General features: G+C 34.7%; 1 protein-coding gene and 1 long non-coding RNA gene across 4 annotated transcripts; one reads left to right on the forward strand and one right to left on the reverse strand.

Annotated features, from left to right (window-relative positions):
* The first annotated feature begins 12696 nt into the window (after window positions 1-12696).
* Window positions 12697-20267, forward strand: LOC112727272 (uncharacterized). Of its 3 annotated transcripts, XM_025776951.3 has the most exons (6): window positions 12808-12893; window positions 13260-13297; window positions 17756-17839; window positions 17962-18113; window positions 19442-19514; window positions 19787-20267. In XM_025776951.3, the coding sequence occupies exons 3-6, from the start codon at window positions 17782-17784 to the stop codon at window positions 19993-19995; spliced, it is 492 nt and encodes a 163-aa protein (XP_025632736.1). In that variant the 5' UTR covers window positions 12808-12893; window positions 13260-13297; window positions 17756-17781; the 3' UTR covers window positions 19996-20267. The 3 variants fall into 3 exon arrangements, with proteins under 3 accessions (XP_025632735.1, XP_025632737.1, XP_025632736.1); XM_025776950.3 differs by lacking the exon at window positions 13260-13297 and having other exon boundaries at window positions 12697-12893; XM_025776952.3 differs by lacking the exon at window positions 13260-13297 and having other exon boundaries at window positions 12773-12893; window positions 17770-17839.
* On the reverse strand, window positions 12820-20132 carry LOC140177015 (uncharacterized). Its single transcript, XR_011868457.1, has 2 exons — window positions 19737-20132; window positions 12820-13405 (listed from the first exon to the last, which is right to left on the reverse strand). It is a non-coding gene; the product is annotated as an uncharacterized lncRNA (long non-coding RNA).
* Window positions 20268-24461: the final 4194 nt, after the last annotated feature.

Raw genomic sequence — 24461 nt, forward strand, 5'->3', positions numbered from 1 at the left:
CTTGTCGGGTTGGCTTTATAACTGACAGATGAGACTCATCAGCCACTAGGACAGGCATTCATCATATGCATCTATGTGACATTGTTTGGGTGTGCGTATTGTACTTGGTTTGCCTATGTGATTAATTGTGTGTAACTATTAATTGTTCTACTTGATGTAACTGCTTGTCTGTGCTTGAGTTTTCCTATTTGTGCTTGCGACTGAAATTCTATTGAATTGTGGTGGATTGGCTGTTGTTTGGACTATTTGGGCCTAGGGCCGTGGTTGATCACGAGGTGGGCCGAAGACCACGTTTGGTTGATGTTTCTGGTTTAGAAAAGTATAAAAAACTAATCTGGTTCAGCATAGATGAACTTTTTGAAAGGCTTTTGAATTTCTAAGAAATGAACAGTTTCCTCTTTTAGAAAAGATTTCATATACTTTTTTTTATAGTAAAGCTTTGTTTTTGAAAAGATACATAAGACGATTTTTAATCACTGTAACGGTTTTACCTTCACGTATCCTATTATAGTAATTCTCAAAAAACCCTCTACTGAGAACCCTTCCGAGGATGATGTTCTCACCCCCCTACAAATTTTCCTTTTCAGGATATGGACGCAGAAGTCACGAAGAGTTTATCTAGTTTTTGTCGTAATGTTTTGTATTGCTTTAGTTATTATTTATTGTTCTCTCGCCTTTATCTTTATACATTTTGTAAGAGGGATAGGAATTGCATTAGTTAATGCTTCTAAAATTATTTAATATATATACATATGTATGTACTCTTTGTGAGTTTTGTAAGTTGTATGGTATGTATGGATGTACGTTACCTAACAAAAGTATTTTGGAGCAGTATTGCGGTTTAAAGTTTTAAACAGGCTCATATTTTAATATTAAATAGTATAAGAGTCGTCGTAATATCCGAGCTATCATAGCGGCGCTGCCGGAATCGTGACTTTTTGATAGTTAGGGTGTTACTTAAAACATGAAATATATATATATATATATATATATATATATAGACACACACACACACACACACACACACATAGTGGAGATATATAAATATGTACATATGGATATAAACCAAAATGAAACCCTAAATGGGTAGAGTTCTTCGCTTGCAGAAAGCTTCCAGTATGCCTCAGCGAGGAGCCTCACGTCCTACATCTGAAAACCACAAAATATGTATGGGATGAGAACCGGAGGTTCTTAGCATAGTAACAGTACCCACATCTCTAACATATAATATTTCGGGAAAGGCGAAGGCAATTCTAGAACTTTTGACATATAATTAAATCTTATAAAACATAACTAAACCAAAAGTAAATTAGGCAACTAACTAAGGATCTTCATACTATCTAGTATTCCCCTTTTCAACTCCTTCGAACCTCCCAACCACTACTGGAATCATTTGTTTCAAACACAATTATTACATGCAAGGAATTCACAATTAGGATTCAGATATAGCAGATAAACAAGTAGCAAGTAGTTTATGCAATCAGTTAGGCATTCCAAACAAAGCACACCAAACAAACACATAGATGCATATGATGTATGTCTGTCCTATGGCTGATGATATCATCTATCGGTTATATAGCCAACCTGACATATCCTGATAGCTAACCATGGACAGAAACACCCATTGCGGAGCAAGTGGGTTTGAGCTACAACCCCCTTGCTACTACCCGCTTAACCCAGAGCGAGTGAAAGAACCACTACTACCGCTACTACCCAGGCGGGTGTTTAAAAGCTCAACCTGGAGCAAGTGGAATAATCCACTACTGCTGCTACTACCCAGGCGTCACAAACACTGACCTGGAGCAAGTGAGATGAACCACAATCCTTGCTACTGCCCAGGTATCTCAAACATACATTCAATCATTCTTAATCAATTATCAATTATTATCACATCTCAGACATTGACCCGGAGCAAGCGGGATGAACCACAATCCTTGCTACTACCCAGGTATCACATTAAAAATTCATTGTTATTTTTCGTCATATTTTAATTCTTTAAATTCATTCAAAACTCCATAATTAAGCTCAGTTTTCATAATTTTTCTTCCTCATCTCATACCCGAGGCAAGTGGATAACGTCACTGTCTACTACCCTATCACATATATCTCATTTAATTACAAATCATCATTACTCCCATCATCCTCATCAAATTAAGCATCCCCTTTCTTCAACTCCCCCAATGCCTACTTTTATCTTCTTCCACTAGCTAACCCTTACTTCGTGACTTAAAACCGTACTAATAAATTTTACTCAGAGAGGTTTGGAAAATCAGAGAAATGTTCAATAGTTCAAAAATAGTGAATTGTATTTAGAATAGTAGTTTTGGAGGGTAACAGGCTTGTCAGGAAGTTAAATAATGGAAAAACAGAGTTTTTAAAAAACAAGGCAGTGTGTGTACACACCATGTGTGCGTGCGTACACCCCACTCTATCCTTAAAAGTGTGCGTACGCGGGCAACAGCAAGAGTTCCCATGAGTGTGCGTACACACCGTAGTATTCATGCAAACACTTGCCATATTCCTAGGGTGTGCTTACGCACACCCCTCATGCGTGCGTACGCACGATCTAAAACTCAAGCACTGCCCGTCGTGCGCACACAGCAGTGTGCGGGCACACACGCACTAGCATTTTCAAAAATTCTACAACTTAAATAAATCAGTTTTCTGTACCTGTTTTCCGACATCCATAACTCCCTCTACAAAATTTCGTTTTCCTCAAATTTTATACTATTTTAAAGCTACTGAAAATACCTTTAATTTAAAATAGATTTCATTCAAATTCAAAGTCCGAGACTCAAGTTATGGACCACCAAAGTTCATTAATAATCAGTTTTTACCAAAACTTCAAAACTCAAGTTTTCCAAACCAAAACCAACCAAATCCTATTCAAAACCATCTTATGCCATATCATAACTCACCAAACATCAACCCATCATTTGTCAATCATTTAATTACCTAAAAATACCAACATTTCTTTATCAACCCATCATCATATTTTCCACATTCATACATACACATGTTAATTCCATCAATTCATGCTACACTACATCAATTCACCATCCATCCTTAACACATCATCAATCATCATTATTTATACTCATTAACATCATAATTTCACATAAAAATCCTTTTTAGTTATTCACTAATCTCATACATAATTTTCTACCAAACTCAACATTTATATCAACAATTCACAATCATCATCAACTCATTAATATTAGCAATTTAAAATTTACCATACTATCCCAAGGTCATACATACATATACAAATACTCATTTACTAACCACATTACTCAATCAACTCATACCGTTCAATTTATCCTACGGTCAACTAGCCTAAGTTTTCACATCACATCATATTTTAGATACGAAAAACCGAAACCATACCTTAGCCGATTCTCCAATAAACTCGAAACACCTCAAGCATTCTCCACACCACAAGCTATCAACCACAGCCCCTCACCAACGAACCTAGCTTCCAAAATTGATCTCAAGCTTCTATTTCCTCAAATTGACTCCAACCCACAACCAATTTTCAATCTAACATCATAATTACCACTATAATTAACATAGAGTTCACTAACCCAACATTACACAAAGAGATTGAAGGAGCTTACCTTTCCCACAGGTCAAGTGAGCTAAACCCAATAAAACCCGCAAGCTAATTCAAATCTAAACACCGAAATTAAACAATTTTCACCATCTTTGTTCATAAATTTCGAAATTTAGGGAGGTGGAAACTAAACTAAAAAGTGGATTCTGTATCTAATCAATGACTGGACTTTGTAGATCTCGACGCGTTGGTCGCGTGGCCGCAAATGGTGTGGCGATCGGAGCTCCGGATCAAAAGATAAGATTTGAAAATTTAAAGATTTTGAAATTCAAATTTGAAAGAAAACTAACAAAATTCTAAACTTTTAAAATTTAAATTTAAAATTTGAATTTTAAGATTTGAATTAAAAATAAGATAACGAAATTGTAACATCAAAGAAAAAGATAAGATAACGATTTAAAGATAAAAGACAAACAAGAAAATTAAACAAAAACAAAAAGATAACTAATGTGACACCAAACTTAAAATTTGAAATTAATTTAAAATAAGATGACAAGAAAATTTGAATTTTGAAAAGGAAAAAAGATAAGGTAAAGATTAAATTAAAATTTCAAAAATTAAAAGAAAGGGTATTGAAAATTTTGAAATTTAAAAAGAAGAAAAACTAACAAGACACCAAATTTAAGAATTTTTAAATTAAATGACACTAATTTCGAAATGAGAGAGAGAAAAATACTAAGAGACACCAAACTTTAAAAATTTTGAAATCAAACAAGAGAAAACACAAAAAAAATTCGAACACAAAGAAGAACAACAAGAACAATTTTCGACAATCAAGAAAGGGAAATTAAAAATAAAACCAAAAGACACCAAACTTAAGATCTGAAACAAAATTTGAAAAAGAGAAAAAGATGAATTTTTGAAAAATTTTTGAGAAAAGAAACAAAGAGGGTTCGAAAAACTTGATAAGAACACAATTAAAAGAAAAAATAGTAAAAGGTACTTGATCTAAGGAGCAAGACAACCGGTAGTTTGTCAATCTCAAAAAATCCCCGACAACGGCGCCAAGAACTTGGTGCGCAAAATTATAACTCGCACAACTGAACTGGCAAGTGCACCGGGTCATCCAAGTAATACCTTAGGAGAGTAAGGGTCGATCCCATGAGGATTGTCAGATTGAGCAAGCTGTGGTTATTCTGCAGATCTTAGTCAGACGAATAGAAAAGGTAGATATTGTTGTGAATGCAAAAAATGGAATAATAAATAAAGCAGTACTGAATTGGTGTAGAAACAATGATGGAAAATCAGTTAAGGCCTTGGAGATGCTTGTTCTTCCAGATTAATACAGCTTACTGACTACTTTAACAATGAGTGATTCATTCAATGGCAAGGCTGTAAGTGATTAAAGCTGGGGCTAGTGGTCATTAATCTCCTCTGATCCAGATTAAACGCCGGTGCTAATGGTCATCCAATTTGAATGAGGGTGAAGCTCACGCAATTCAATCTCTGGTGATCCTACTCAAAATGGCACAGAGAAAGTCAGATCTTCCGGATCAGAGAGTGAAGCTCTATGATTCTAGCCTTAGTGCCACAGAGACCTCAATTACCCATGACTAATGAGATTTTATGTCACATATCCCAATTAGCCAAGATACTCTCTTGGAACATGTGATATATTCTCAAGTTGTAGCTCAATACTATCCGGCTAAGGCTTCGCAAGAACTCATGTAAAATAAGGGATCATACTCTCGTTCCACCCCAGATTCATAAAGATGAAGAACGAAAATACATCATAGAATGGAATCAAACATGTAGTAAAGTAGAAAAGTAATGATATTAATCCATAGGAATGAGTAGAGCTCCTATCCTTAACTTAGGAGGTTTAGTTGCTCATAATTTACAAAGAAAATGTATGATAGGTTTGAAGATGAGGAAGAAGATCCCTTAAACATGAGTGATCTTCTCCTATATATACTAATCTTAATAATTAAAATTACAAAAATGAAATAAAGTAAGCAAAAGGTGCGAAAATCCACTTCTGGGCCCACTTGGTGAGTGTTTGGGCTGAGCTTGGTGTCCAACTTGGAAGAGTGAGCATTGAACGACCACTAGGGAGTGTATTCATGCCCTTGTACTCCTTGGCTGGCATTGAACGCTAGTTTTGGGTGTTCAACGCTGGCCTTGGTCCTTCTTGGGCGTTGAACGCCAAAAAGGAGGTAAGTTGGGCGTCCAATGCCCGTTTTGGGGAGTTCTTCTCCAAATAAAAGTATAAATTATTATATATTTCTGGAAAGCTCTGAAAGTTAGCTTTCGAACGCCATTGAGGGCGCATCAATTGGACCTCTATAGCTCAAGATATGCTTGTTGGAATGCATGGAGGTCAGGATTTGACAGCATCTGCTATCCTTTCTTTGCCTCTGAATAAGACTTTGCCAAAACTTGTCAGTTTCACCCAAAAATCACCTAAAATCATAATAAAAACACAAAAACTCAAAGTAGCATCCAAAAGATGAATTTTTCACTAAAACATATTAAAATTAAATAAAATATTATTAAAAACACTCTAAAAATGCAATGAAAAAGGGTATAAGATGCTCCGTTATCAAAGGCATTTGGGACGGAACTACATATGAGCACAGCATACCATCCTCAAACCGATGGACAATTAGAACGGGCAATCCATACATAAGAGGATATGTTGAGATCCTGTGTTTTAGATCACCAAGGAAGCTAGGACAGATATTTGCCATTGGTAGAATATGCTTACAACAATAGTTACCAGCAAAGTATCAGCAGGCACCGTATGAAGCTCTCTATAGAAGAAGATGCCAATCATTGTTGGGCTGGTATGACAAAGGAAAGGCTAGCATTATAGGTCCAGATTTGGTGCAAGAGATCATCCAGCAAATTAAAAGGATTCATGATAAGATTCAAACTGCTCAAAACCGACAAAAGATCTACACTGATAATAGACATAGGCCCTTATAATTCGATGAGGGTGACTATGTTTTTCTGAGAGTAACCCCCACTACTAGAGTAAATCAGCCCTTAGAACTAAGAAACTTAATCCTCGATATTTAGGTCCTTTTCAAATCCTTAAAAGAGTCAGTCCAGTAGCGTATCAAATAGCTCTTCCCACGTACTTGTCAAATCTCCACGATATTTTTCATATTCCACAACTCAAGAAATATAATCCTGATAAGGGTCACATTTTATAGCCGGAGGCAATACAGTTGCGAGATAACTTGACATATCAAGCATCACCAGTCAAGATTGTAGAGCGGAGTGATAAGCGATTGAGGGGCAAGACAATTTCTCTAGTCAATGTGGCACGGGGACGAGATATAGATGAAGAACAGACTTGGGATCTGGAAGACAAAAGAAAGATAGACCATTCGCATCTATTTATAGGTAATTGAAAGTTTGAGGACAAAATTTTTTTTAAGGAAGGTAGAATATAATGGCTTAGTTTTCGGCAAAACGGAACCTTTTCTTGAAGAAATGGAATATTCCGAAATTTAGTAAAGCAAGCACATCGCCATGTCATCAGCTACGAAACTAGCAGAAATTGCGTTTTTGAGCCAATTCGACTATAAATTTTGAAATTCTGATTTTTGTAGTTGGACTCGTTTCGACGAGCCAAACATGAATCTCGAGGAAACAAAAATAATAATATAGTAATATTATATTATTATTTTATCCACTTTAATTAAATCGGAGATAAATTAAATTTAACAATATAATAACCAGGCTCAAAATCTACCAGTATGGATTAATGCCAACACTTTCCGATGAACCTAGCTATGTTAATGTATCATCATAGATCTTTTATTTCCGAGATAATCGTGTTACTAGTATCATTTATACTCTTAGCTCAATTATTTAGTCTAGAAATATAATTATTTGTGATCTAATATATCTAGCTTTAGTAATTATCTCCTTAATGATATTTTATTAATTAATTCTGGTGACAAACCACCCTCGAGATTCGACCAGCCTTGATTCCAGCCACCTCCTGCTTTTTTTTTCTTCATACGTGACATCGATAACCACCTCCTACTTTCTTTTTTCTGTACGTGACTTTGAAAGAGAAGAACATAAGAGAAAAGTTGAAAAAACTCCATAACCGCCAAGCTTTCAAGGTTCGGCCCTTTTGGTTCTAAAATTTTGATAAAAATTCTAAACCGATTAAAGTGTTCATCTCTTCTTTTTCTTCACACCCATATGAAATTTGTCAAGATGAGTTGAAGTACTTCTATTGTATGCTCCTCTTGATGGTTCGGCCATGCTAAAACCATGGAAAAACTTGATATCTTTAATTTACTTGCTTAAGAGCTCCTAGCTTAGAAGTTTCAAAGAGCAATAATCCATCAATTCCAACTTGAGAAAGGTAAGAAATTCCTTCCCGAACTTGTGAAGAAGACTCGATTACCATGTATATCTTGGTTTAAAAGTTATTTTTGACTGAAAACTAGGAAGAAAGTGACTAGAGATCACCTAAAAGAAATAAGTTTTTGTGAGCTGAAACAAAGAGGTAAGGTTTGATAAATTAAATGGGAATCGCTTGTGTTTTTTATGTCTTGTTGATGGTTGATTGTTTGATACTTGAAATTAAGTGTTTACGTGGTGTTTTGATGTATATTTGATGGCTGAAATGCTGGGCGCTGAGCACCCTCTTCTTGAAATTTTATGGGCGTTGGGCGTCCTCCGTTTAGAACCTTTTGGGCGTTGGGCACCTTGCCTTTTAAATTTCATGGGCGCTAGGTGCCCTCCCCTGGGAACTCCATGGGTGATGGCACCCTCCTCCTGAAACATGATGGACATTAGTCGTCCCACCATTTAATCCCATGGGAGTCGGGTGCTGGGCGCATACGTGTTTCTACGAAGTTCACGCTTCGAAGGCATTGAACGTTGGTTATGGGCACTAAGTGTCATACATTATGACTTGTGGCTCTAAGTGCCCACCACTAATACTAGGTGACAGGGCACAACAAAATGGAGTTTTGAGAATAACAAAGGAAAAAATGTAATTTGGTGGAAATTCAGAGGGAAAAGTATAATTAGTAAAAAATTAGGAGTTAAAATATAATTAACTAAAGCTTAGAGACTAATCTATAAATAACTAAAGTCTTTGGATTAAAGTGTAATATTCAAAATTTAAAGGATATAAAAAGAATTATAGTAAAAGGCGAGGACATAAAGGCAAATAACGTTAAAGTTTAAGGACTATGTGGTAATTATAGTAAAAGACGTAGCAAGATAATTTAAAAGTCTAGAATTTAAGGATTTCTTCATAATACAGTTAAGGAGAGGTACGAGAAGAGGATTATAATTAATTATAGCACTAAGAAGAGGCTAGTAACATTGAGAAAAGTATTAACAGGAAAGAGAAGAGATACGAGATTGATGAAAGTGGGCTTGGCCCTAAAAGATTGAGAAAAGCGGAATCTATAAGCTAAAGGTTGCTTACAAAGACCGATGATTGTTGATTGGGCCTTTGGGGCAGATATAAAAGACAGGAACATCTGTAGATTGAATTTTCTTTTCAGACATACATCAACCCTAAAAGTGTTGTTCCTATAAGGCAAGGTCGCTTACAGAGGGTATGACGTGCATACTTAGCCCTAGAAGTGTTGTTCCTGTAAGGCAAGGTTGCTTATAGAGGCTATGCTATAACATGCTTAAGCTCTGCTTAGCTCTAGAAATGCCATATCTGGCCATGTGATCCGGGTTTTGGTGCGGATTTCGAATGTCCACAACTAAACCGGCAAGTGCACCGGGTTGTACCAAGTAATACCTCAGGTGAGTGAGGGTCGATCCCACGAGGATTGATGGATTGAGCAACAATAGTCGAATGAATCACTTTGTCAGGCAAGTAGAAAGTGGTGTTTTGGGGTTCGAAAGCATTAAACAGTAATTTAGAAAATGAAGAAGCAAACAGTGGGATTGGTGTGAAATATATGTGAGAAAACAGTTAAGGTTTCAGAGTTATTTATTCTTCCGGATTAAGTTTTCTTATCAACTATTTTAATTCATGCACGATTCATTTTATGACAAACTGTAATTGACTAAACCCTAATTCTTTAGTAATTTAGTCTCCTCTAACCTAATCAACCGCCAATGTCTTGGTCACTTAATATAGCTTAGAGGGTTAGGTTCAATTCTAGTTTATTAGTCACAAAAATCCTAATTACCCAAATATAAGAAGATTATATGTCACATATCCCTTTAAGTCCAAGTAATTAGTAATTTAGGAGGAATTTACTTTCAAGCTAGTGTTCAAGTGAGATAATTCTTCCAAGAATCACAAGAACGCTTATAGAATAAGAGTTATTCTTCCGATCTACCCAGATTTATAAGTAATCCTTGAAATTAAATCAATACATTAATTAAAATAGAATAATAATAATAGTATTAATCCATAGAAATAAACAAAGCTCCTAACCTTAACCAAGGGTGTTTAGTGGCTCATGACTCAGAGAAAAAAACTAGGGTTCAGAAAGTGTGAAAGCACGTAAGAGAGAAGATCTCCCGAAGGGCTAAATCTTTTTCCTTTTATATCTAACCTAATTTGATTTGAAACTAAAATAAAATAATAAATTCTAAACCTAAAAATATCTTTTCTTAATTCAAAAATTAAATTGAAAATCAAATAAAGCCTTCCGTGCTGATTTATTGAAGACGTGGGGACCACTCCTATTAGCACTGCCGGGGTTTAGTGCCAGTTTCTAGCGTTTGGCACCGGGACTCTAGAGAAGAATGAGTGCTGGATGCGGTTTGGCGCTAAACGCCAATGTCACGGCGCTTAGCGTTGTAATGCCAGAGAGAAAGTATATACTATTATATATCGTTGAAAAACTCTAGAAGTTGGCTTTCAAATACTGCTAGAACCACGTTAATTGGACCTCACTAGTTCAAGTTATTCTCGTTGGAGTGCAAGGAGATCAAGGTTGACAACATCCACTTTCTTCCTTTTCTTCCACACGAACTCTATCAAACTCGGCCGAATCTTTCCTGAAATTAGTAAAACCACAAAGCGCATCAAAGTAACATCCAAACAAGCCTAAAACACTAAAATCTAAATAAAACTCAATAAATTCATATCTAAAATAATAAGAAAATAGCGAAAAGATGCTCACACATCAGGTTTCATCGGGAGTGAGTAGAAACCGACACATGAGCTCATGACCTACACCAGAATTAGATATGCATCATACTTGTTTGCGCATCCTTTTTTGTTATGTATTCTCTATGAATGTGTGTGTTTTCTATATTGTTACTGTGATGCTTTCTGTATTTTCTATTTATCTATTGCTTTCTATATTTTCTATTTACTATTTTTGTATTCTCTGTTTATACATTGCGTGTCTAGTCAATCACAAAGAATTAATAAACATAATTAACAACCCTGACCTTACTAAGAACTCCCAAATTTTTACCCCCTATTCTCCCCATTCAAATGAAAATGGAGTGCTTTTCTATGAGTTGGAGCCTCTGTTCATCTACGAGGACCCGACGTTCGAAAGTTATTATGTTTTGGGTGGGGAACCTCGTGTTCGACTATATGTACTACGCGACAGGCCCTTCTCACACCCACTAGATAGGCCGGACTTTAACCTGGACATGCTGTATGATTTTCCTCTTTCTTGGTTACATCCTAACAGCCACGGTCATCCTTTTCCTAGTCCACCGATCCATGCTTAGCCCCTACATCAGGCGGCTTCTGAGCCTAACGCAGGCGAGGGTTACATTCCAGATCCACCTCTGGACGTCATTATACCTCAGGCACCTCCTTCACCAACCGAGCAACTGCAGTCGCAGTTCGGCCCATTGGGCGAAGCCTTAGCTCCTGTGTACGCTAATGAACCTGTATTGGGTAACGGGAATAGCAATTCATCTGGTGGAGCATCCATTTCTAGGGACTCAGAAGAGGAGGATCGAGTGAAAGATCAACAAGAGGAGGAGTTACCATCTTTCAGGAGTGATTCATCTGCAAGCAGGCCATACAGGTGGTCTACCGAATGACGATATCTGTGTTCAGTTAGGGGATGTTAGTTGATATTCTTTTGGCGGCATCTCAGCTTAGTATTTTTTCAGTTTAGTCTCTCCCTTTTGTTAGTTTACACAGAGAATAGGAGAGTCTAAAAGTGTTAGGCTACCCCAGACAACAGTTTAATGGCTTTTTGTATGGGTCAAGGTTTGGGATGTCATATGATTATATTTGTATATAACTATCTTATGGGATGTATACTGATAGGGTCTGTAAACATTGTACTAATGTATGATGATATGTGAATATTCTGTTAATATTTATGCTTATAATGTTAATTATTTCTGTATGCTTGCAATAATATATCGATAAATGTTTTCAACAAATTTTTATCTTGTAAAAATGATGATATTTTAACAACAAATCGCGGTTATATAATAAAGATTAGTTAATAAATAAGAAGGCAAGTTAGTGACATTTAACTTCTAGTGTGATCATGACATATTAGAAGTTGGGTCGTTATATGATTAACCCTTCACGTTACCAACTTCTCACTTTAAAGGATCCGAATTCTAAATTTCAATCTCAATTACCAAACACTACAATAACACACACCACCCACCACCAACCACCCACCACACCACCAGTCTAGTCTCCTCCCACTCTCTACTCACTCAGTCACAACCTTAAATTTCAATTTCAATTATAATGTTATAGTCAATTTTAAAAATAAAAAATATTAAAAATAATTTTAATTTTGGACAGAAATTTTGAAGACAAAACAATATTTAATTTTATTTTTATTATTTATTTTGTTGATAATAATGTGGGACGACAAAATTTTACATATAGTCATTTTTGTATGAAATTGATAGTTACCGTTATATAATAATTTAATTAAATATATCAAATTATTTAATAATTTTTAATTATTAATTTTATATAAAAATAATTGTATTTGAATTTTTACTTAATAAAATATAAATATAAATATCTCTTATTCATACTGCTTAATGAAATAAATAATAAAAAATATAAATATTTTTAAAATATATATCAGTAAATAATTATTTTATTTTATTTATTTAATTCTTTAATATGTATTTTGAACTCAAAAATTTTAGATGGACTAATTGTTAGTTTTATTTTTGTCAAGGTTACCGAAATCCAACCCACCATAGACCCATACCCCTGATTCCGTTACGCCCTGTCGCACTCCATGAAAAGTCACCGCCATATGCATTCCTTTAAAAAACATAAAAGCCGAAGACACATGGAAATGATCGCTACCTTCAAGAACCATTGTAGAGCCTCCGAAGAGGAGAACTTCAATTGAAGACAACTCATAAGGTGTCGATCCACTCCTCTCTAACTTCGTTTTCTTTTTTCCACCTATATTTGTCCTATCGTGATTTTCATTCATTCTCTGGAGGTGTGTTTCACGTGGAAAAATCGTATAAACAATATTTTCAGGGTTTATGTTTACGTTGTTTTTGCGCCGTCAATGTTATTCTTGCACAGAACATTTTATTTTATTATTATTATTGCTTCTTCTTCTTCTTCTTCTTCTTCTTCTTCTTCTTCTTCTTCTTCTTCTTTCGAGATGTGAGAATTTCTGTTATATTTGATTCACTTTGGTGTAGGTTTGAACTTCCTCTGTAAGCTCTTTTCTTGATCCTAACTGTTGGTTATGTCTTTGTTTTCTGGAATACCAAGGAGTGCAATTGGCGTTTTGCTTCCTGCTGTAGATTTGGGTATTGCCATTTGTTATAGTTTATCTCACATGTGCTTTTAGAAATTCCATTGAAGATTTTCATCATGTTTGATAGTGCTATCTTGTGCCTTTCTTCTATTTGGAACACCTGGAAATTGAGAATTTGATTGATTAATCTGCGTTCTTTAACTTGTTCAGAATTTGAATTACAGCAGAATTTTGTTCTAAAGTTCATGGAAAATTGAGGATTTCTATAAAAAAATAGTTTGTATTTGGTAGAGAATTGTTTTTCCTTCAATTTCTACTATCAATAATGGATGGATAGGTTATTTCTATCTGTCACTGCGTTTCTTCTTAATTAGTTATATAAAGCTCCCTGAAAGGGTCTAGAATTTGCTTGACAATTGATTATATGTGACAAATGAGTTGAACGGCATAACCGCATAAGGATAATGTTGTAAACTTGTTGAGTAGATTTTTATTTAAAATTTTATATATTTCATTTGCTGTCTATGGATAGAGATACAATCTGATTTTTTCCCCATAGCCCAAACACAAGAATTTTTCTGTGGGACTTATCCTTTCAAAAGCTAATGAGTGCTAATTTAATCATACCGAAAATCATTGTTTCATGGTGAAAGGGTAAATTTTTGGGTAGCTGTAGAATAACGTGGCCTGCAGCGACGTTGAAAAATAAAATATAATCAATTAGCTTTCTTTAGGAAGTCATAACTTGGTCTTGAAAACTGATTTTTGTGTGGGGTTTCTTTTTGTTATGAAGCTTATTATTTCTAGTATCTACTATCCAGAAATCTAGATCAAAAGCCAATAGATGAAATTTTAGTGGTGTCGTGAAGTTAGTGTAGCAATCATGGTGAATATGAAATCAGTTTGGAATACAGGGTACAAGCTGAGTTAATGAGGTGTGATTTCCATTTCTAGTATTTTTCCATATACAGTGATAAAACAAGATAGTCCACCAAAATCTAGATCAGTCTCATCATTCTCATGTGTGGAAATAAACATACAAAAATGGGAAGGTATGCATCCTGCATAACTGCACTTTTGCAGCATGGGAGTTGTTTTCGTTATCTGGAGTTCTTTTTATTTGATTGTGGTGAAGCTATTCTGAAATGAAAGTGTAGTCAATCTAGTTATATTGCAGAAAGTCACAGGTTCCAACTATTTTGTTTTTCTTCTAAATTTAGCTATGTTTTTTTTTTTTTCTTTACTGATTAAATTTTTTATTTTTTCGATAAATGACTATTTTGGCACTTGAAAAATTTGAGTTTGACAAAATAGAGCCTTAATTAAAGAAACAAACGCATGACCACTAAAATATAAAAATGTTTGACAAAATGCACCTAACGTCGTCTGTTTGCTATTGCCATTATCGTCATTGCCAACGTGCAAGTTAGGCGTCTACTTAGCACTACGACACAATTTTTGTGGATTCTAACCAACTGCTATAGTGACTCCAAATTTACAAGACTCTTACTTATATGATTCTATAAATTTGGGGGTCAATATAGGTTCTAATTGGCTAGGGTCAATGCCAAGTAGATGGCTAACATGACATGATGCCAACGATGGTAATGGCAATGATGAATAGATGACGATCGGTGTATTTTGAGAAATGAATTAGTGCATTTTGTCAAATATTTTTTAATTTTTGTATTATACGGGCCGCTAATTCGTTTCTCTAATCTAGGGGCTATTTTTGTCAAATTTGAACATTTTCAGATGCCAAAATGGTTATTTACACTCCTGTTGTTGTTTGAAGTAGCCAGGGGAGGAGGCTAGTGTTGGTGAAGGGGGGCAATGCCCCCCCCCCCCCCCTCCCAAAAAAAATTAAAAATTTTAATGTATAAAGGTCACTAACTTTTACATTAGCCCTCCTTAATTTTAATTTTTTTCTTCTTCCAAAGTTATATATTTATATTGGCGCCCTCCTAAGAATTGCTCTAGGTCTGCCCTTGGAAGTAGCCCATTTTTGCATAACTTTCTGTGGAGACAGCAGCGTTCCTCCGTTCATAACTCAACCCATTGAGCTTATATTAACAAGAAACCATTTTTCCTAAAAGCTTTAGCTCTTTTAATATTAGGTCACCAAATATGAATCTCAAAAGATATTTGTAGAATTAGTTCTGAATTTCACATTTCTGGTGCTTAAAAAAGAACTAAGTGCAAATTTGTCCCATACTTGGTTCATATGTTGGGTTTTATAAATGAATTAGGACTAGAAGGAGATGGAAATATAAATCAGGAACATCCCCACTGAAATTTAATCCTAAGGAACCTATACATGGGTTTTGGTTATGAATTTTCACAAGTGATAAGTAGACGTGATTATGATGCTATCACATATTGTGCGGCAGTCTAGAAGGAAGATTTTGTGTTTAAATGGCATTGCTTGTTTGAACCAAGAGACATTTGAATTGTGTCTTTGTTGATGTTTTGTGACTTCCTATGATCATTAGGTTATTTAGCTATTGGAATGTGTTTATTGTCCCTTACTCATTGACTATTATTCTTTCGATAGAGAATACTCATGCGTTGGTATGAGATATAGTTTGTAATAATGAGTTCTAAGCTGAATTTGATTGATAAAAGATGTTTATTGTTGTTGTTTGTGATTTTCTGCAGCATAAGAAAATGATCTTTGCTAATGATATCTGTTGTGTGTTACTTGGCAACTTGATATTGGCTTTAGATGTCATTAACAATTAAGGATTTTCCCAAAAGAAAAACTATGCTGAAATTATGAGAATGTGACCAAGCTTCAAGAGGAACAACATTTGATCTCCCCTTTTTTCAGATAGGTTTAGCCATGTATGGATGAGTGGGTGAGGACGAGTTTACTTTTCCTAAACACATGTAAACTCACTTTTAATGTGTTTGTGTTCGTAAAAATTGTTAGATCAAAATCAAAAACAACTTGAGATAATTTAGCTAAGCCAAAAACTTGTTGGTGTTGGTGGTGGTGGTGGTGTTTCTGAAAACTTCAGAATTCTGTCTAGCAGGGGTATCTTTGTGATTTTTTAGTTGTGTTAGGAAACTACCAACAAAATAGTAGAAGGGATAAGTGCATATGTATTGTTAACACTCAGTGAAGCTGGATCTCAGCTTACTGATGAAGAAGGAGATGAGAATTAGCTAAACAGAAGGGATAACACAGGGCACTATAGCAGCCACCTCTTTCCCCAGACAGGTTCGCTAAATCATCCCCTTCCCACTTTTCCCTCACTCTGTACATTTATATCACCCCCTGTGCACCAACAGAATGCACACACATGCCCTATGCACTCTGCATGCCGGCATTGCATTCTTCTCACCTCAGGCGTCACCCCCTAAGCATGTCAGTTAGGCCTCGAGGGCTCCCTTGATCCTTCTATTCCCTGATTTTGCATAATTCCTTGGCTTTCCCTTAACCTTTTCCTCTTGTACACTTTTAGACCCTTAGGGAATTTATTCTTATTACTAACATATGATTGAAGGTGAAGATTTTAACTAAATTTTACAATATTAAGCTTTTTCTATATTTAATTTTGGAAACTTTTGAGCTGGTTAGCAGTGTGTACATGGGTGTTGAAGATAAACCTAGGCTGAAGCTGTTTTTGTTTTCCGATGTAAATAGTAAACTTCCATAAATTTTCTGTTTTAGTTAGAGATCTCGGATTGACCTCATATTTTAGTATATTGTAGGTGAGACATTGAAGTGAATCTCCACAAAAATTTGTAGGTTTCTGTGTCGGTTTTTGTTAACTAATCAAATGACACTCAGGCGGCCTAAAAATCTAATATGATGATCACAACATATGAAATTGTTATTGAATTTTAGAAAGAACTCAAGAATTTGTTGGATAGCAGAATTGATACTTCGACTTACCGAGGATAGTAATTGGTGCTTTTCTTCCCTCTGTAGTTTGCGTATTTTCAATCCCACGTGCCTTAGGAAAAAAGTATTCGATTGATCAATCCTCTTTTTGCAACTTACCTTGTTTGGAATTTGAATTTGAATTAGGGTATAATTTTAGTTCAAGTTAATGGGATATTGGAGAGCTGTATAAAAAGATTTTGGTTAGTTTATGTTAGAGGATTCTAGTTTTATTTTTTACTTTTTCGATTTCGGTTATTGACAGGTGGATAAGCTATCTATGTTTGCCAATTGATTTTGTGTGACAAGGATAATGTTGTAAAATTGTCGACTGAACTCTTAATTTTTTTTTTAATATTTGATTTGCTGCCGAGACATAGAGATTCAATCTTTATTTTCCCCATATCCTAAAGCATCTGTTTATTTATAATTGGACTGAATTATTTCAAGGAGTTTGTTTTAAACATGTCATAAATGTAGAATCATGTAAAATTTGCTAAGGTGAAACTTTGAGCACTTTTGATATGACTACTTTGAGCAATGACTTCTCAACTATTATGTAGAACTCTATTCTGTTTGAAACAAACAATTTATTATTTTCCTTCTTGTTCTGATTGCTAGGATTGTCGTATTAGGTGATCAGTAAGATGCTGGAACCAGTTCAATTTTGTGTCGGCACTTCGTCTCTAGTAGTACCAGGGCCAGGTGCACTGATTTTAGACATCACACTATCTCAGTTAGTAGTTGAGCTAATTTTTGTATGTGAAGTGACTCACATGTTACTTAAATCAATGGAATATGTTTTTGTTGTATTTTCTCTGATGCAGTTGGATATAGAAGTCAGGGTGAAGTGCAGGTCAATAATGCTCGACCTAACATACTTCAGATGCAGCCCTTACCATATAACATTAGAAAAGGAGAACTTCAGACTGCTAATTTTCGAAGCCGTTCATCTCGTGTTAAATGTTCTGCTGTTTTGGTAGGCTATTTCCTTTTCCTTTTTATCTTTGGCATTTTTCTATATGTGGACCTCTTCTATTTTTTACTTTTAAATATAAAACAACTAATTTCAATAAAAAATGAAAAATATTACAAAGGTATGGAGGATAAGAGATCCTCATCACGATCAATTGGTATAAGCAGCAGTCTGTATTGTTACAAGGCAACTTTCACTCCTTATTGAAATTTTCAGAGTTCCTATTAAAATTTTTTGTAGTTGAATGTTTTATCCCATCAAACGAGCTCAGGTCTTAATGACAGAGGAAACCATGCTAGGAAACATAGGAAACAGTTGTAAACCTACTTCCTTTTTAGGAAAAGCTTTTGGTTTTTACTACTTCACTACTTGTAATTTCTTATCACCCCTTTCACAATCCTCATCATGTCTCACATATTGAGGCAATCTTTATCAGTTCCTTGTCCTATTTTTCTTAATCCCTTATCGTTTGAAGATGCTCAAGGACTCATCAAATGTGGGTTATATTTTTAATAGAGGAGTCAACATTATTTTGTGCAGGATATTTTCCTGCTTGTTACTGAAGTATCTAAGTAGTTTTTATGTGATTCTTTTCTGTCTTGATCTTTCTTCCGATCTCTGAACTTCCTCTTGGTTGTTATTACTCTCCATATTGAACCATTCTGATGTTTTGTATTCTTTATTAATAGAGTGAGCTAGAGAGAAGCTTTAGAAGAGTCCAGAAGAATGTAGAAGAGTCAGAATCAGTTAGAGAATTAGTTAGATTAGTTAAGCAGTTAGGCTGCATTTGGAAGGGATACTGGGACTGAGGGACTGAGATTGGGAGACAAGAGACTGAGAAAGTGAAACTAAATTAAGTCTCTGTATTGTGTTTAGTGTAAAATATATTGGACTAAGTTATGTGTTACTATTATTTTCAGTTTAAGATAAATTTGGAGATTGAGGGGATAGATTTAGAATTTGAAAAGTTAAATGAGGATACTTTTGAGAATAAATGTTATTAAAGTTTCAGTTTTTATTCTACAAAATTTCAGTCCTCTGTGTTCTCTCTTTTTGGAGGTACTAAAGGGACTGGAATTTCGTGTCCCAGTACTGAAATTTTAGTTCCACTCTTTGACTGCCAAACACAATATGGAGTTCCAATCTTTCAGTCTCTGAAAATAAAAGCTACTTTAGAGAGCAATTAGACAAGTGGCTTCTAGAATCTGTTAAGAGTCCAACTAACTTAAGTGCCAAAGGGTATATATATAAAGGCATGAACATAGCAATATTCCTCATAATACCAGTATCATCTCTTTCTCTCTCTCTCTCTAACTCTCTCATTTATATAGGATGCTAGATGTGCTGCTGCTAGTGCAACACAAACCTTGGTACGTCGTTCTCGAACAACTACTATTTCTCCTGGTAATTACTTCTCTCCTATATCATTTATTTCGACGGCAGCCACAAACTTATATTTTGTTTTGTGCTTATACCATATCATGTGTGCTTGTTCATTTGTTTATATGAGAAATACTAAATGTTCCCATGTGGTGCTTAAAATTCTTCCAAGTTTAAAATCTCACATATATTAATAGTCTTTTTATGTTGTGTAAATTAAAAAATCATACCAAGAGTGAAGCTCACCTTATGTGTTCAATGCCAATCAATATGATACGCTTTGTTTGGGATGACAGAGAAAGTGAAGTCCCCTAAACTTGATGACAATGGCCCGGGGTTGCCCCCTCGAGATAATGATGGAAACGGTGGTAATGGAGGTGGAGGTGGTGGTAAGTTTTCCGGTGGACTTATTCTTTTGGGTATTCTTGGGATCCTGGACATTCTAAAGGATATAGAGTGTGAATGGCTCCGCAACCGTAAGCATAGGAGATTTCTTCAAGCATGAAAAGTTACTTGTCATGCATTGCTGTCGATTCTTCTTACATGCTTGACATAGAAACTTGGATTGTTACTCTCAAGTTACAGTTCTCGAGTTTTTCCATCGTCTATTGAGACATGAATTGATCTCAGTTAGAAAAACTTAGATAGTTATGGTGCTCCATAGAAATTAATTCCTATATTGGTACACGTGTTGACTATATAAGACAAGTTTGATCCATTATCTGGACCCTAACCAATTCAAATTTTCGGATAAAACTATTATTTTTTCGGTGTCCATTCGTTTATTTATTTTATTCATTTTTTGTTTGTTTTCTTGTTTTCCTTCCATTTGTCTCTTATGTGTTAGGGGCGTAAAATAGAATGGATTCAATTTCTACGAGGTATAGAATGGCATTCAATTTCTACGAGGGCCAAATAAATGCAAAATACAACAAAAATATAATAAGAAGTTAATATATTCCATAAAAATATATATATATTTAGGTTAATAGTTTAGATTATATCCCATATAAAAGTCGACATTTAGTAAGATATCTTAAGATTTCTGGTATTTTAAGTGGTGTATATGTCATGGAATTAAGATTATCAATTGTGCTTAGTAGTTATATAAAAGGATTCTCACTAACAGTTTAAACATTATTTGTTGAATTTGATATGATATTTATAGTTTAGCTTACTATATGTTTTTTTCTCTCTTAAAAAAAATTGTTTTTTAGATATTTTTTAGTTTTAGCCGGACAAACTAACATCTTATTTATAAAAAATTAAACTACTTGATCTTAAATACTTATAGAAACATGTAAATGCTAAAGGAAGAAAAATTATGTAAGGACTAGGCAATAGATAAATTTAAAAAAACAAAAGCCATGTTACACATTCAAGTTTTTTTGGCAATTAAGTCTAATCAAATTGGATTAAATTTAACAAAAATTAGTTCTATTAGTGAGGGTATGAATACACGTTCCAACTACGTTAATATTTCTACGTTCTTCCTCCTCCTTCTTCTCTTCTTTGCGTTTCTCCCCTTTTTTCGTGTTTCTTCTTCTTCGCATGTTTCCTCCTCCATGTCCTAGTGATTTTGGAGCATCGTGTACTTTTTTGTTGTTTGATATTTTCTTGTTCTATTTTTATTAAGAGAGTAAAATCAAAAGAATAATAAGAAGGTAAAACAACAAGAAGAAGATGAACAAGAAAAGAAGATGATGATAATGATGAAGAAGAAAAAGGAAGAGGAGGAGTTGAGTTATTATTAAGTAATTTCGGTGAATTTTGGATTTAAATAAGGTGTACTTATAGTCTGTGCTTGGTTTGAATTGAGTTTGTATGTGTGCCGTCATCATTAAGTAATTTCGGTTCATTTTGAATTTGAATTTCGATGCATTCTGGTTTTAAAATAAGGTGTACTTTTGGTTTGAACTTGTTGAACTGAATTTGTTTGTGTGTCATCATCATTAAGTAATTTCGGTGCATTCTAGATTTGAATTATTATACATATAAAAAGACGATGGTGATGACAATAATGATAACGATGATGATAATAATGATGACGAAGGAGGAGGAGGAGGAAAATAAAGGAGGATATCGAAGAAATTCAAATGAAAAGGAGGAGGAGAAATAGATGTAGGTGGTGGTGGTGACGACAACAACGAAAGAAATATGAGAAAAAAAAAAGGAGAAAAAAAAGAAAAAATAGGAATATCAGTGGAAAAGGAGAAAAAATGCGAAGAAGAATGTGATATGAAACGGTTATAACAATTTTGTTTGACTTGATTAAGGATTTTGTTTGGTCGTAGAGTTTTATTAAAAAAAAAAAGCTAGATTTAAATTCTTGTAACCATAGAGAATTCCACGCATATGTGTCGTTGATACAGACACTTTTTTATAGAAATTATTGTTTAAAAACAATTGTTTAAGTGTTATTTATCTATGATATAATGTATTATAGAAAACTAATAAAATTTGAGATATTAATGACAAATATATAATACTAAATAATCTAGATTCCAAATTTTGGTTCATATAATAATTTAACATAATATTTATAAATAATATAATTGTTAGTCTTACGTTACATAAGTAATAAGATATAAGCTGCTAAATATAAATGAAAACGATGACTTTCTTTTTTAACTTTTTTTTTATCATTTTCACGGTTTAACATAAAATGAAATTTTGCCAATTGAATATGATATTGTTGTGTTTATGGGAAAAAAAAGACTAAAACTTCAAAGTGATTCTTGACATTGGGTCAGTTATTTATAATCGTCCTTGACTTCTAAAATTTTCTAAAAGCATCTTTTACATTCAGCTCCGAGATTCATAGTTGCCCTTCTACCCTTTTCGGAGCACAATCAGTAAATAGAACAATGATGTGGCACCTCCTATGCCATGCTAGAGCCAACAACGGCTAGATGATGTGGCAAATCTTCATTTTCTATCCAATGTGGTCCTGGTCCCTTTAAAACCCTAAAAGCTAAAAATCATTACTGTATGCAGTATCTCTTCTTCCCTCCTCCTTCATCGCATAATTGTGATTCCACCGTTGTGATTTAAGAGAGATTCCGTTGAAGCTCTGAAGCGATGTTTGGAGGTGAAGGGCAAGCTAGTGGGAGCTCGATACGCTCAACAAGTAGTGGATACAGGGCGAAGACCCAAAATCGTAGCAGGACTGCGCGTGTGCCAGAATGGTGTGGTTGTGGCTGCCGACCTGTTCTCCGGTGATCTGGGACAAATTCCAACCCAAATAAGCCCTTTTTTGGGTGCCCAAATTACAATCTTAGCTGTAATTGTTGGTTTTTACTGATTTTTCATTTCTTTCCCAAATTCTAATTTGGTTATTGAATCATTTATTGATTGCAAACAATTGGTAAAAGATAGTGTGGTTTATTTGTTTGGATAGATGTCGGGCAAGAGGTTATGCCTGCAAAATCAGGAAGTGTTAACTACAATGATGACCAAAAGATGATAGAAGGTTAGAGGCTGAAAAAATTGAAATCTGATGTTAGGAGTCAAAATGTTATGATCCAATTATTATTTCTGGTTGTTTCTGTAATGCTATTGTTCTTACTAGTGGTATTTTGCAAACTTTGAACTCAATGTTGAGTAATGATGCAATTGAGATTTGGTATATGTATAATGTTTTTATGAATGAAAAAAAGTTGCTGAACATCTAACTGTGTTAGCCAACATTTTCGAGATATTAAATATTTTTTATACCACTAAAGGTAATCTGAATATATAGCAATAGCAAAATATAGTAATTATTTTGAATAATGCCAACAAAGTCATGATTCATAAGTTTTGACTGGATTACAAAGCTATAAGTAAGGTGCTGCTAACAAAATAAACATAACCATAGGCCTGATAAGAAAGTAGTCATAAACACAAAGTTATCCTAATAGAAGAAAGGGCCACATAATATAAACGAAGGTAATGAGTTTTTTTTTCAAACTTTTAAATTGTCCTATACAAAATAACTCCCAACATAACAAGCATGTTAGACAAAAGTCATCAATTTTTCTTCCTAGGTGCCTTGAATCCCGGAGTGGGAACGAACTTGAAGAAATTGCCAAGTCTTGCAGTTGTTTCGGAGCTAGCACCTTGCATGGGATTAACTGACGCATGGGCAGAAGTTGGCAGTTTAGACGATTTTCTCTTTGGTGACAACTTATCCGGTCTTGACTTAGTGATGGTACATACTTCAGCAGCATAAAAGAAATGTAGTATATCAGAAGATGCTCTTATAATTGCATAACATTAAACAGTAGCAGCATCAGAATGTCTAAAATTGGGTACTTCCTAACCTTCTTAACTAGTTTGCTCGCCACCCAATTTCTGTTAGCTGCCCTGTTCTTATCTTTCCTTGGACACGTATGATCATTAACGAAGATCATTATTTGTCAACAAGTGTCTTTATGATCCCTTGATGTATACACCATCCATGGGCATCCTTTCACTTTACAAGTAGCTCTCATCCTCACATTGTCATTCTTCGTGAACTTAATTCGTCTGCCCTCTTGGATTGTGAACTTCCTAACAGCCTCCTTAAAGTCCCATTTTGTGTTGAATTTCATTCCAACATCCAATTGCAGTTCTCCAAACTTTATACCTTCTCTAAACATTGGAGAAACATCTTCAGACTCCTTATCTGACCTCTCATCCTCAGAATTTGGAGAAGTCTTCATTTCTTCAAAATGCCACGAATTCGCCCCGTCTAAGTCAGCCCCTGGATCATATGCTTCATCCCCTATTCTCCCACAAAGAATAGGTCTACATCCCATCTGAGACCTCCTCAACAAATGCATCATCGTCAATAGTAACTTGGTCTTTATCCGTAGCAAACGCAATAGCAGGAGCATGTTTAAATCTGATGTCTTTTTTGACAATCTTAGTATCACAAACATCATTAGCATAATCATCATCAGAAGAAGAACTATCTTCGATCTCTGGCTTATACAAACTATCTTTGGC

Source organism: Arachis hypogaea, chromosome 12 (assembly GCF_003086295.3).
Source record: "Arachis hypogaea cultivar Tifrunner chromosome 12, arahy.Tifrunner.gnm2.J5K5, whole genome shotgun sequence".
NCBI classification, from domain to species: Eukaryota; Viridiplantae; Streptophyta; class Magnoliopsida; order Fabales; family Fabaceae; genus Arachis; species Arachis hypogaea.

What these genes read in the sequence shown, in the direction of transcription:
- LOC112727272 (XM_025776950.3), top strand. Translation starts at nt 17,782, where the DNA reads ATGCTGGAACCAGTTCAATTTTGTGTCGGCACTTCGTCTCTAGTAGTA. An exon ending in TCTAGTAGTACCAGGGCCAG is followed by an intron (nt 17,840 to 17,961) that starts GTGCACTGATTT and finishes TCTCTGATGCAG; the next exon opens with TTGGATATAGAAGTCAGGGT. An exon ending in TTAAATGTTCTGCTGTTTTG is followed by an intron (nt 18,114 to 19,441) that starts GTAGGCTATTTC and finishes TCATTTATATAG; the next exon opens with GATGCTAGATGTGCTGCTGC.